Below are 13909 nucleotides of genomic sequence, written 5' to 3' on the forward strand. Positions count from 1 at the left end.
AAGATTAATTAATTAATTTGGATACAAAAGACCTAAGTTGAAGTCTTTGCTCTGATCCCAGATGAGTCACTTTACCTTCAAGATCTCAATTTCCCCTCTGCAAAATAGGATGGCACTAATGTGAGCTCTGCCTGCCTCCAGAACTGTCATCAGAGACCAGTGAGATTGTGCTCTGCGAATTCTGGAGCATTGGGAAGCTATGACCATTGTCAGCAGGCAGCTGGCTCTTCATGTGACTTTGCTAAAACAGTTAGTGAAAGTCTGGACCCTGAACTTGGGAATCCCCTCAGGTCTCAAGACATGTAAGAATATTTTCATTTTTCATTTCAGTAACTTGATTTAAGGTAGAACATCTGGCAACAATAACAACAGAAATTTGGTGGCTATTGTTTTTCCAAGCTAGAGAAATTACATTTTTGTACTTTCATTTTAATAGAAATTTAGGAATGCTGGACAAATGGGCTATTTCTTTTTTAAAAAGGTGGTAGGGCCGACCTCTTAGCTGAGATATTGAGAATCCAGAGAGGGTTTGACTCCCTAAGCATAGTCTCCCTCAGCCCCAGCTTCCCTCCCTGGGCTCAGTGTTCAAGGGCTCCCAGAGCCCTCGCTTCCCTTCAGGACCAATCCAGAAAGCAGGTGTGGTGGACACCATCAGAGGTGCACCGATATTCCCTGGGTACCCATCATTCCAGAACAAGTTGAACAGCGTCTCATTAAGAGCATCTGCAGCTCCCCACCTGTAAGAGGAGCAGCCCAGATGTCCATGGAGTTAATGCTTCCAGGGCAGCCCTGAACCAGTGATAAAGGAGAGGTGGGGGAAACCACCCCAGCATCCTTTCCTTCAAGTAAGACATCTCTAGAGAATCTCTTCTTCCAGAGATCCCTCTGTGGCACCAAGCCTCTGCTCCTCACACAAGAACCTGCTTGTTTACACACCCTGTACAGGGATCCCTCTCCTTCCCTGTTTTCCTTCATCACAGCCCTAGATGGAAGGGTGACCTCAGATCACCTCCAGACAAATGGTGCACATTCTTACCCTTGTGCTAGGTAGGTGCTATTCCAGGCAACTCACCCACGTGGTAGGTAAGGCAGCTGTGATGTGAGCATTCTGCGGGGCACACTCTTGGGCCTAAAGCCATTTTGGCCCTGGATGCAGGGCTGCCCCCCCAGGTCATCGCTGCTGTCCACTGAGCCATACTGAGATGAGGATGGATACTAGTAAAATGGCTTTTCCCTCCCACTCTTAAGAGAAAAAAGAATCCGTGTTACTGCTAAAGTCTAAACATGGCTCAGAAACGGCAGCAGGGAGGGAAAGCTAGTGAAGCTGTGATCAGGGCCTGGTTTATGCTGTTTTCTGGGAAATTGGGCATCTGCTGCTCAGCCACCCTCCTGCCTTCATCAGGCCTGTTTGTGAGAATGTGGAGAATGATCACGGCTTCTGTGAAACATAAAGGACTCAGATTTTGGAGTTTCGTATTTTGGCACCTGATTTGAAGAGATGGGGTCTTGTATTGCTCTAACGAGGGACTTATAATTCAGAATGCACCTAGTAAAATGGAGGCACCTCCTTCCCATTTGCAGACATTAATTACTGTTTGGTCTTCAGGGTAACAGACATGGTGCTGTTCAGTGCACATTTTCTGAGCATCTGCCAGGTGCTTTACCCAGTCCTCTGGGGGAAGCGAAGTTGGGTAAGATAGAGTCCCTGTCTCCCAGGGGCTTCATAATCTCTCTGGCCAAATGCCAATGCCTATAAAAGCAGGAGATAATTTACCAGATCTTACTAGAAAACTCAGCTCTAGTTCAATAATAGTTTGAGACTCAATATCATTTTCCTTCTATCAAGGCACACATGTGCCTGCAAAGGCCATTTTGCTGGATTACTACTCAACTGGATATACAGTAATCAAGAGTGAAAAGCCAGGTGCAGGAGTATGCAGCACCTCAGAAGGCTGGGGTAGGAGGATCACAAGTTTAAGGGCAGTTTGGACAACTTAGAAAAACCCTGTTTCAAAATAAAACTTTAGAAAGGATTGGGGATGTAGCTCAGTGGCAGAGTGCTAGCCCGGCATGCACAGGACCTGGGTTCAACCCTCAGTATTGCCAAAAACAGAGTGGCAACATAGTCTGCTGAGCATCGGGATACTGCAGCAAGGCTGTGGGCCAGCAGAAATGGAAGGATACATATGAAGAGGCTGGGCGGGAAGGATACATGTCCAAGGGGCTGGGAGGCTACCCCTAGGCTGGACAGCTCCCAGAACTAATAATCCAGGGCTTCCGTTTCAGGGAACCCAAGGGAGGTGGCCCAGAAGACTGAATTATTTACAAGACATTATGCTTCATTGAGCCATAGACTCCATATTGAAGAGAGCCTTCATTTTCCTTTATAGAATTACATCTGCTTTAATGCCTCCAGTGATGGGGAACTTACCCCATTTTGTGTAGAAAGTATACAGGTTTTAAAACACATATGACTGATCGTTGCTATCCAGGCAACATAACATAATCACACCAAGACTTCATTTCAGAGTTTATTTAAAAATAATAAGATAAAAGCCAATTATGTTCCTCTCCTTGAAAATGACTGGGAATCCAGTGACTTGATGGGTGTGGCATGCCTGGCTCCACAACTGTGAAGTACTTTGGCATCTGTTGGCTTCCTTCTTTCTCTTCTGCTAGGAGCTCTTGATGATGGTCCCAGATTTACCTTCATTCAGAATTTCTTGACTAAAGTATGATCATGCTTCACACACCTCATGTCATACAATGTTGTTATCATTGGTCCATGAACTGCCTTCCTGGCTAATTTACCCTTATTTCCCTCATTTACCCCTATATCCCACTCCTGCATACCCAGTGGAAGACAAACATCCTAAGTGTTTAATCCGTCTATTGTGTTTGTATGTGTCCTTGCAAAATGACTGTTGCTAGCTTGTGTGTGTGTTTCAAATTTACATCAGCGCGACTAGATTATGTATTTTTTCTGTTCTGTTGTTGCTGGTGTTATTTCCTACTCAGCACTTTGTTTTTCAATTTGCCCCCAATTCCTGGGTGTATATCTAGGGCATGGCTTCTCCCTGCTCCCTCCATGAGACTCAGCCATCATGTGACCCATTCATCCTCCAGCAGTAGACACTAGGTTACCTTCAACTCCTCACCCTCACAAATAATAAGTGTCTTTATATATGTCCCCTCATAGAACCATCTAGGAATTTCTTTAGGAGAAATGTGCAGGAGCAGATTGTTGCATCAGAAGGTATGTGCACACTCAGTATGCCTAAAACCTGCCAGATTGCTCTTCAGAATGGCCAGGCCCGTATCCACTGCCTCTGGCAGAAGGGTTCCTGTGTTCCTCCCTCCCACCCACATGTGGTGTTTCCCCCACCTCTCATTTTTTGCCAGACTAAAGAATAAGGCAATATCATACTGTGTTTTTAAATATTATTTCTTTGATTGCTAGTAAGTTTGAGTGTTTCTTTCTGTGCTTATTAGCCATTCAGTAATTCTCAGCCCTGATCCTTTCACCATTTTGTTTTGCGGTTTCTGTCTTTTTCTTGTTGATTTTCAAAAATTCCTTATATAATCTAAGTATCAATCCCTTGTTGGTTTTTAGCTTTGGAAATAGCTTCTCCCGTTCTGTCACTTACCTTTAAACTCCAAATCTTTATTGAACAGAGAAGCTTTTAATTTTAATGTGGATAAATCTATCCCCTGCCCCCTTTTTGGTCCTGTGGTTTGCCTTTTTGGAGTTCCTTAACAATCATTTCCTCGCATCTCCTACATGCTGGGTCTTGACTGAACACAGAGGGTGCTGAGATGGGCAGGATGCCGCTCCTGCCCTCAGGGAGTTCTCAGTCCAATGAGGAGCAGACATAAGACCCAGGAAGGTATGACTGCTTATAAGGGGTGGCACAGGTGGCTTCAGGGACCCAGAGGAGGGATACTCCACTCTGACTAACAGAATCTAGGAAGGATGCCTGGAGAGGGGGAGGAAGGCATCTGAGCTGAGCTCTGATGGACCAGTGGGAGGTAGCCAAGCAGAGAGGAGAAAATGTACTTCCGGTGCAGTGGCCTATTACATGTGACCAGGCCCTCTTGGGTACTTAGCTCTTGCCCTTGGGCCAGTTTGCTTAAGGCAAGGTTATTATAGCCCTGGAGCATCTGACCACTATCTACCAGGCCTGCTAAAAATCCCAACACAAAGCTCGTTGAACTAATTTAAAATGCGGCAGTGGCCTACTGTTGGTGACAACAGAAGAGTGTGTGCTCAGGATCCAGCCAAAAAAGCACACAGTTGATCTCTGTTCTGAGCAGCAAAGGGGTGCTATAAGGAGGAGAGTGGTTCTGCAGGGCTGGCCCAGGGCTGTGGCCAGGTCGGGGTGAGAGTGAGAATCCTTCATGAGGAGTGGCTCTTTGCCCTGGAGAAGGAAGAGCAGCCAAGGTCCCTGGTCACTCTATGGCCACTGTGTCCACTCCCAAAGGCTGGTCAAAATCAGGTGTCAAAGTGATGTGGGGCTCCAGGGCAGAGTCAGGACCTACAAGGAAAATTGCATGGCACAGGTTTCAACTTAGAGTTGAAGGAAGAGCCTTCAAAGCTGTTACAGAGCCATAGGATGAGGACTGGAGGACATAGAGCTCTCCCATTGAACCCACTCATACAGCCAGACCCAGGCAGGGATGGGCTTCACACCGAGGCTGCTCATGGGACATGGAAAAGCCAACACTAGCCCCATGGCCTGTCTCTCAGCTCAGAGCTGTCTCTTGGGCCTGAGTATCAGACTTTGTTTTGGAGTCCTGGAGTTGAGTGGATTTATAGACTCTTTGATTTTATTGAGCCACGATCATATTTTGTTTTACACCCAAGTTCTACGCTGTCTGTGTGTGTTGTTGTTGTTGTTGTTATTGTTGTTGTTGCTATTGTTAACAATTAAACTTTAAAGCATATGTACACCTCCCCCAGAGCGGAGCCAAAGCTGAGTGAGAATGGACATTTAGGGATGTGAGGATTATATCCCATGTCACAGGGTGTGGGTCCAGCTGAAGCAGAAGGTCAGTGACCTGTTTGTCTTCCTACTAGGGGCATGCAACTTAGGAAGGAGGCAGAATCACATCTGTGATTCACATCTTTGTCCACCTGTCTCATAGACTCTCCAAGGCCCACAGCCAGTGAATATTTTTAGACTGCACATTTTTGACAGCGAAATTTTCACCAATAGGACCTGTTTTCTTCACACATGCAAATCCCAAATTTGAAATAAAGAATGCACCTTTTAAAGAGAAAACTTTTTCTTTGCATTACAAGAAGGAACCAGTGTTATTTGGCAGGAAAGGGGGCTCTTTGTTTCATGACGGTTTTCATCTCTGAGAACCAGGAAATGTCCACACTGCAGGCTACTCAGCTTAATTCAGTGGTTGTTAACCCTGGCTACACAGTAGGGTCAGTTTAGGGAACTTGTAAAAATATTGCCTCCCTGAAATCACCCCTCAATTTTCTGGGGTTCTAATGTGATGACTCTGTGGTGTTGGGACTCAGGCATGTATATTTTCTAGAAGTCCTTGCGTGACTCTAAGGCCCGCTGAGGCCAAGAAGCACTGGAAGATGTCAGTGCAGCTTACAGATGGAGGAAGTGAGACCTGGAGAAAGGCATTAGGCAGTCACACATTAGCCAATGACAGCCAGCAGCGGGCCCACGTGGCATGGAGCCAGACAGTGACAGCCGAATGCCGCGGCCTCTCCCCTTGCTCTGAAACCCAGCATGGACCGACCTGCTTTCCAGGCTGGGCACAGGTCCCCTGGCCCACTGTCTCTGGTCTTCCAGGCCATCCACATCCAAATAGATGGTTCATGCTGTTTGCACCATGGTGTTAGCAAGGAGCCTGGGGTCGAAGTGGGAAATGTTGGGTGAACAGAAGAGCAGAGCAGGCATTATCTTTCCCTCTGCAGCCCCAGGGGGAGTCCTGGGCAGAGTGCAGAGGGACAAGACAGGGTGTCAGAAGCAAAGCCTTAGGACCCACTCAGGAATCCCCTGGCCAACAGGAGTCAGAATACCTGGACACACCCAGGAAATTGCTCCAACAGGAGGAGCTATGACCCAGTGCCCTGAGCCTACAGCAACCAGGACAAGCAGAAGGGACAGCAGTACTCAGGGAAGGCTTCCTGGAAGAGACAGGTAGGCCTGGGTGTATCGATTTAGTAGAGAGAGGGAAAAGCTGGCTTCTAAATGGAGGGACAATTATGGGGAACAAATGGCAGTAAGAAAGCATAGTGTTTATGGACATAACAAATAACTCACAGTTACTTTTATCATGAATATAATAACTGCAATGAATTGTACATCCTGTTAGGTAAGCTGCAATCTAGGTGCTTGCCTACCTTCTTATGTAACCCTCAGAGCAACCTGGAAAGTTCCTGATTTCAATTACAGATATACAAGAATAGGAACTATGACCTGTTTTTAAAATCTTTGTATGTCCAGCTCCCAGCATAGAACCTGGCACATAACAGGTGACCAGTAGCATTTGTTGGATGAATAAATAAGAGTTAAATCAGAGGACTTTGTATAATATCCCGTTAGCATCTAGGATGTTCAAAGTCAAGGGTATAAAAATAACTTTAACCTTCTACTACCTACCACACTGCTGTTGAGGGATTCTTTATGATATAATACCTTGGGCTGACCTGGCACACAGTAAGCACTTAATAAATGTAGACTGGATGACCAGCGTCCTTGCTCAACATCAGTGGTAAAAAGATACTGAATTCAGAACCAGGAGACCCAAGTTCAGGTGTCTGCCTCGCACCTGGTTCCCAGCAGTGACTTAACCTATTCAAGGCCCCTCCCTCCTCTACAGACCGGAGGATAATGCCCGATTGAACCACTCTTTGTCATGAACAGAACTTGGGAAGCACCCTTGCGCCTCCAAATACTGCCCCTGGAGAGAAATTATGGTGATTATGGTTGTCCTGGGAAGCTAAGCATTATTCTGGTGCCACAGGACAGTACATACAGCCGGGCTAGTGAGTCAGAGGAGTGGGCCATAGGGCTAGGATGCAGTGGGGTGCCACTTTCCAGGATCCTAATGATTTATTCTCATCAGCCTGCATATTTCATGTGCCGCTCCCCATGGCAAATAAATAAATCAAGCCATCTCCTCTGAGCAGCAGAAGCTGAATGGGGCATCTGCAGGGGTGAGGACTTCAAAAGGCCAGACCAGGATGGTGGAGCCCCCAGCAGTGTGTGCTAATGTGACATTTAGGTGCTGGGTGACCCAGGCAAGAGATAGCTGACTGCACAATATGATACCTCCGCAAATGGCGGGGAGCCTTGCAGGGAGAAGGAAGTGACTTTCATAGGCCCCCACCCCCTAGAGTCAGAGGAAGCATGCAGAAGTGACATAGTCCCATTTCCTGAATGTTTATAAGGCCCTAACAGTACACCTGCATTTCTACAAAGGAACTCACTCCATGCCGGAGCCCAGGAAGCAGTTTCTCCGGGTGCCCACTTAGAATTCTTTTATCAGCTCTGGACATTTTACTGGTCAGGTCTGCAGCTCTGGCGACCCACCTGCATTGTGTGTGGATCCTTCTTGGGGAGGTGTAGTGGACCCTCCTCTCCAAAGCTATTACATTCAAAAGGCACCAGTCATTTACCTGCACCTGCAAGATACCTGAGGCTGGGTGCTCCGGAAAGAAAAGAGGTTTGTGTAGCTCACAGTTCTGGAGATTGGAGACCACAGTGCCAGTGCCTACTCAGCTCTGGTGAGGGCCTTATACTGGATGGCACCACAATGACGGGAGCTCATAGGAGACTGACAAGCAGAGGATGGAAGAGAGATTCAAGGGAGGTGCCAGGGGTCCTCTGACAACCATTCTCATGGGAACTGACCAGGGTCCCTTTGGGACTACATTAATCTCAGCAGAAGGTGATGCCCCCAGTGGCCTAACCACCTTTACACTGCCACAGTGGGGACCAGGCTTTTAGCACAGGGAACTGCTGAGGACGCCTTCAAACTATATCCAAACCATAGCACTCACTATAGGAGATCAGTGAATGCCTGCTCCCTGGCCTTGCCAAGATCTGCTCGCCCTGAGGGTCTACTCTCACTCCTACATGGCTCCTTCCCTCTTCTGACTCCCAACCTTTCCCCAAATCTGCTTCACCTGTGGTCACCAGTATCTGCTGTACACCAAATCTACTGGGTGCAGCTTAAGGGGCTCACCATGCCAGTCTCTTAGAAGCATGTGTCATCAATGAAATGATCCTTTCCTTGGCTTCTAAGCTATCCATTTCTCCCAACACACTGCTCTTGGTGTCTTAGTGTTCTTCCCAGAGAAGCTTTGCTCTGTTCATCCCCAGAGGTCAGTGCTTCCCCAGTGCTGTGCTTAGATCCCTCTTCTTTCTAGGTTTGTTTTCCCTGGGGTCTTTCCCTTACCTCCTGCTCCAGCTCCCAGCTTCCATGCTGATAGCTTCAGCCCTCTGCCTTCAGTCTCTTCCTCTGCCTTGGGCTCCAGACTCAAGAACATCTTCACCTGGACAATCCACAGGCACCTCAGGCTCAGCACTTCCAAACTGAAACTCATCACCTCCCCCATTATATCTAGCCCTCTCCTGTGTCCTCATTCATGGAATGGTACCTGAACCCTGCCACCCTGAGAATCCTGGGTGACTTGCTTGCTCCTCATTCATCTCCCATTTAATCATCCAGCTGTTCTTATTTTACCTGGGAGAGGGGAGCTTTTATCAAATCCGATCTCTCTTCTTCAGTCCTCCTGCCACCACCCTAGGCCAGTTCTCATTCTCTTTATCTTTGACAGTGATCAAGGCAGTGAACCAAGCCCAACAGAATAGTGAGGAGGAGAATAGTATATTTGAAGGTACATTTGGGTTTGAAAACACTCTGAACAAGTCCACATAAGGAGCCAAGAGCAGTGGGAGACTGTGCTTGGTATGACAGTGAACAATGATGTGGCTTCTGAAAGGTGCTAATTCCACCTGAGAATCCATTCATAAGACTAAAATGTCTAGAATGAGGGAGAGGGTGATCCCTTCTCCTTGCTGCTGACCAATCATGCCTAAAGTGCATTGGTCAGTCCTTGTGTCTATAACCATCTGAAAAATGGTAACATTTAGTGGTGTGCCCCAAGGAAGGGCCCAGGTCGGGTAGGAAAAAGAAATGAAGTTTGTAAGGAGAGATTGGGGGCTGGAGCCATGAGGATGGTATGTCTTTGTCTTTTAGTTTCTGGAGTTATCCTGAGATAGAGGAGAAGTTGTCCCTGTAGTCCTAAGGGCAGAGCCAGCTGAGCAGGGGAAAGTTGCAGGGTGCTCAGCTCAGTGGTCAGGAAGATCTTGGTGACAAGCAGAACCCAGGTTAGGGCAGGGGATTTAGCTCAGTGGTTATGCCGCCTGCCTTGTAAGCGCAAGGACCCGAGTTCAATCCCTGGTACTAAAAGAAAAAAAAGAAAAGAAAAGAAAACAAGCAGAATCCAGCTTAGGGGGAGAAATATTCTCCCTACTCTTAAAAGAGTTGGAGGCTTGGTGATTCTACCTGGTAGGGACATTAGAGGAAAGAAGCCCTCAAGAATGCACTCAGGGTGTATAGGGGGGGATGACCTCCAATAGGACCCCTGGACACAACCCAAACCCCCTATAACTGGCCACTATCTCTTGTCTCACAGATAGCAGGGAAGTGAAGGTGGGAGAGTACAACGCTGTGGCTGACACACTGGAAATCATCAACGACACCATCAGGTTCCAAGGTAAGGCAGGCAAGGGCTGGGGATAACAGACTCATTGGCCTTAGTGGTCAAGGGAACATCCTAAACATATTCACTCACTCACTCACTGAGCTCATGGTCCAAATGACTCCCTTGGCTTCCAGCTCCTGCAACAGGTTGCTGGAATTTGCATAAAGTGCTCACTGAGGTGTTTAAACTGTTGGATGGCCAAGAGTCACTCTTTCCCAGTGTGGTCTGTTTAGCTCTGTCTCCTCCTTGGGGAAAAGGTCTGATTGGGTTTGCAATAAGGCCTCTCTCTGTCTCTCTACCTGGTGGTCTTCCAAAAGCCATTCTCCTTTCCTGCTAAAGAGCTCTTCTCGGCTTCCAGACCAGTTTAGATGATACTTCCTCTGTACAGCCTTCCCTAATTGACCCCCAGTTGAACCAATGCCCCCCCCCTTCTATTTACTTCCACAGTTTTTTTCTCTGTCTCTCCTATGGCCACTCTTGTTTCACACTGGTGTTACTAAATGATTGGACCACAGTCTTTTAGTGGATCCTATTTGATTTTAAATTCCTGGCATCAGAGTCTACCACGTGTTAGTGGCTTGGTGATACTTGATGAAAAAACAGATACATGATTGATCAAGTAGATGGATGAATGAATGGATGCATGGATGGGTGGATGGATGGATGGAGGAATGGAGGGATGGACAGATGGGCTTATGGGTAGGTGGATGGGTGATTGGACGGATGGATGGATGGGCAGCCTACTCTGAATGACAATAGAAGAAGCTGCTATATCCATGACATCTTGAAACTATTACTTTGATTCCACTAGGCAACAGAAAATGGGACAGTTGTTCTCTGTGCCTGGAGTTCCTTCTTTATTTCGAGGCACCAGAATTATGTGGACTCTTTGGTTAGCCTTTGTCATGTCACAACATACCAGTGGATTGAGAATATTACAGAACTCCAGAGTGACTCCTGAGTATGCCTCTGCCCTCTGCTGGGCCTTCCCACCCTACCTGAGGGAGCTGTTACCAACCACATAGTCACATGTTACTTCATGGAGACACAGAAAGTCTCTGAAAAGTGGGCAGCAAGTCGTGTTGTACAGCTGAAAAAATGGCTCAGAAAGTATGTCACCCCAAATTCACACATAAGAGGCACAGCCTGATCTAACTACAGAGGTTCTGATCCCCAAGATAGGTTTGTCTGCTCCTGGACCCATGAGATTGGCGTTTACTGAACAAGGATTATGGCTTTAGAAATTGAAGGAAAGATCTCGGTACAAAATAAAAGACACATAACTGAGAGGGGAAACAAAATTGAAGTGGGGAACCAAAAACAAAAAGCAAAGACAATGGCTAAACAATAGTCAGCAACATGAAGCCCATCATTGATTGCACTCAGGCCCTGCCATCCAGGCCTACTTCCTGCTTCCCATTCCTTCCCCATAGCCTGGAGGTGAACCCAAGGCCAAGTCAGGACAGCTCCAGAGTCAGGCCAGAGCCCAACCCTTGCCCACGCCTCTGCCTGGGTTCAGCTAGGGCCTCTCTTACCCAGACTCCTACACTCACCCCTATGTGTTTTCCCCCACCTGTCTTATCCCCTTCGAGTCCTTTTTGCCCTCAGCAGCCAAAGTCAAGAATGCCCCACCTCTCAGAGCCCTGTGTGGTCCCCAGTGCTCCCAGTCAGGAGGTCTTAATATAAGATGTGCCCCCAAGGCCTCTGTGAAGGGACCCCTTCCTATTTTTCTGTCTCCACTCTCAAATGTCTCCCAACTAAATTGCTTACAGTTCCTTGATGCCAAGACACCACTGTGCCCTTGCCTGTGCCTCAGCCCAGAATGCCCTTTTCTCCTTGTCTCCCTAGTGAGAGCCAAAAGTCCTACTGGGGTCCCAAGACTCTACTCCCACACTTCTCCTTTCCCAGCCTCTCCTGCTGCACTGAGGGGATTTACCTTCTGCTCCTGCTTGGTGCTCTGGCCTTTCGGTGCCTGGAGTCATCACACCTCCTGGGCCCATCAGTTGAGGTCAGTTGTCCAGTGGTTAGAGCACAGGCTTCAGAGTTAAGTAGATCTGAGTTCAAATCCCATGTCACTTACTAGCTGTAGAAGCCACTTAATACCTACAAAATTATTTCCCCCTCTGTAAAATGAGAATGATCTTAACAACCCATACGGCTGGTAGATCAAGTGGGAAATCTCTAGACTCTATATTGTCTTTAGTTTTAGAGAATATATATCTACATATTAAAATCTGTACTTATTAATTTCTATAATCTCTATATCATCCCCTGGTAAGCTTTCAGTAAATATGATTGCTTATTATTGCTTTCCTCCCCATGGCTAGTGTGTAAGTTCCCTGAGGGGAGGGCTATGTCTCACTCATCTTTGTACCATCAGTGTCCAGCACCAGACCTGACATGTAGAAGGGGACTGAATGAACAAGTGATGTTGAATGGATGAGTAGGGAGTGAATGGACCAAATGAAAAGCCAGAAAACTCAAGACTACTGCTGCTACTAACACACCTGAGCCACCAGGACCATTTGACTTCCGTGATGTCTTAGTTGATGCCTAGTGGATGCACCAGTTTGGGGAGAGGGAAAGTGGAATAAAGAGGAAAATATGGTGTCAATTTTCTGAAGTTGTTACTAAATAATAGGCTACAAACTCACTGGGTCACATAACCTTTGATCCAAACCTCAGCTCCCCTTCTCACTGCTTGGAAAGGGACTTGTTTCCAGCCAAGTTCTATCAAGGCTGCTGTTGAGTTTTAGAGCCAGAAAGACCTTGTACTAATCATTTTCCCATTGCTGGGACAAAATGTCAGACACTGCAACTTCAAGGAGAGGTTTATTTGGCTCACAGTTTCAGAGGGTTTAGTCCATGCTTGGGTGGCTCCAAGGCAGAAATGGCATAGTAGATGGGCATAGCAGAGGACAGCTGCTCATCCCAAGGCAGCCAGGAAGCAGTGAGAAAGAAGAGAGGAGCCAGGGACAAAAATATACCCTTCTAGGTCACACCCCCAGTAACCTGCCACTTCAGACCAGGCCTCACCTCTTAACAGCAAATTCAGCCATGAATGAATCCACTGATGAGCACCCAGTGATCCAATCACCTTGCAGAAGCCCTGCCTCTGAACACATGAGACTTTTGGGAAAGCATTTGAAATCTGAACTATAACAGCCTCTCAACAAACAGGCAGTCTAGATGAATAGAATGCAGCTAGAGGAGAAAAAGTTTCTCAATGTTAAATTATCACTTCTGGAAGCAAAATATGATACTATATCTACCTTGTATCTGCTTTAGCCCTGATTTTCAGCCCTTGAAATTCCTATTATTGTTGTTGTTGCTGTCCATGGGTTGTTTTCAAACCTGGCAACTATCCAAGATTTCTTAAATAGTTCAAACTCCTTTTATCCACTAAATGTTTTTAGACATAGATGTTTTCGGGGATTCTTTGCCCCCACCATTACATCTACCCATCTTTAAATTGTCTTCTGGGAATGAAGGTATCACTGAGCCTGATGCCCGTGGAATTGCCAATGGGGCCTTCCTGACCCCTGTGGGCCTCCCAGGACTTTCAGCCATAGTCACACCCCTGCGCCTAGGAAATTCCCCATATCCCCACTAGAGAAAAAAAAATCCCTAAGTTTTACAATTCCACAGCAAAACTGAACCTGAAATAGGTAAGAGAAAAGGGGGATTTTTAGGAAGCTGGGCGGGGTGGGCAGTGTCCTTACATCCCTCACTCCAAACCAGACTGTGCCTGGTAAAACTAAATCAGGGCAATTTTTGCAACCTTGCAGGAAGTTGTATTTGCTCAGAGACTCGGGCTCCCCCTGGTTCCTGGTGCCCTTGAAGAGTTAGCAGAGAAGCTTTCCAGGCACAGAGTGAGATGGAACCCCACAGTTTTCTTCCAGCCCTAGCACGGCGTGAAAGGGAAGGTAGCTTCTGCTTCCCATAGCAAGCAAGACTTAGGGAAAAAGAAAACCAAAGAGCTTTTATAACAATGACCTTGAGGCAGAAAACCTGTAGCCAGAGCACATATATGTCACCCTAGCATTGATAGGCAGGGTGCCTGCCTTGTTGAGGGGAGATCATTTATCACATATGAATGGAAACAGAGTCCTTGAAGCCAAAGCCAAATTCTTTACCCTCAATGGTAACTGGTCACATCACCCA

General features: G+C 46.9%; 1 protein-coding gene across 2 annotated transcripts in view; it reads left to right on the top strand.

Moving 5' to 3' along the window:
- Gabbr2 (gamma-aminobutyric acid type B receptor subunit 2) overlaps positions 1 to 13909 on the top strand; it is a 367556-nt gene that overhangs the window by 267897 nt on the left and 85750 nt on the right. For both annotated transcript variants that reach the window (XM_087183622.1, XM_004864946.4), the window contains exon 9: positions 9677 to 9757. In XM_087183622.1, coding sequence (XP_087039748.1) covers positions 9677 to 9757 — 81 coding nt within the window. The remainder of the gene's footprint in view (positions 1 to 9676; positions 9758 to 13909) is intronic.

The sequence above is a fragment of the Heterocephalus glaber genome, unplaced genomic scaffold, assembly GCF_053883595.1.
Source record: "Heterocephalus glaber isolate CG9 unplaced genomic scaffold, H.glaber_assembly_v1.0 deba00001481, whole genome shotgun sequence".
In the NCBI taxonomy this organism is placed as follows: Eukaryota; Metazoa; Chordata; class Mammalia; order Rodentia; family Bathyergidae; genus Heterocephalus; species Heterocephalus glaber.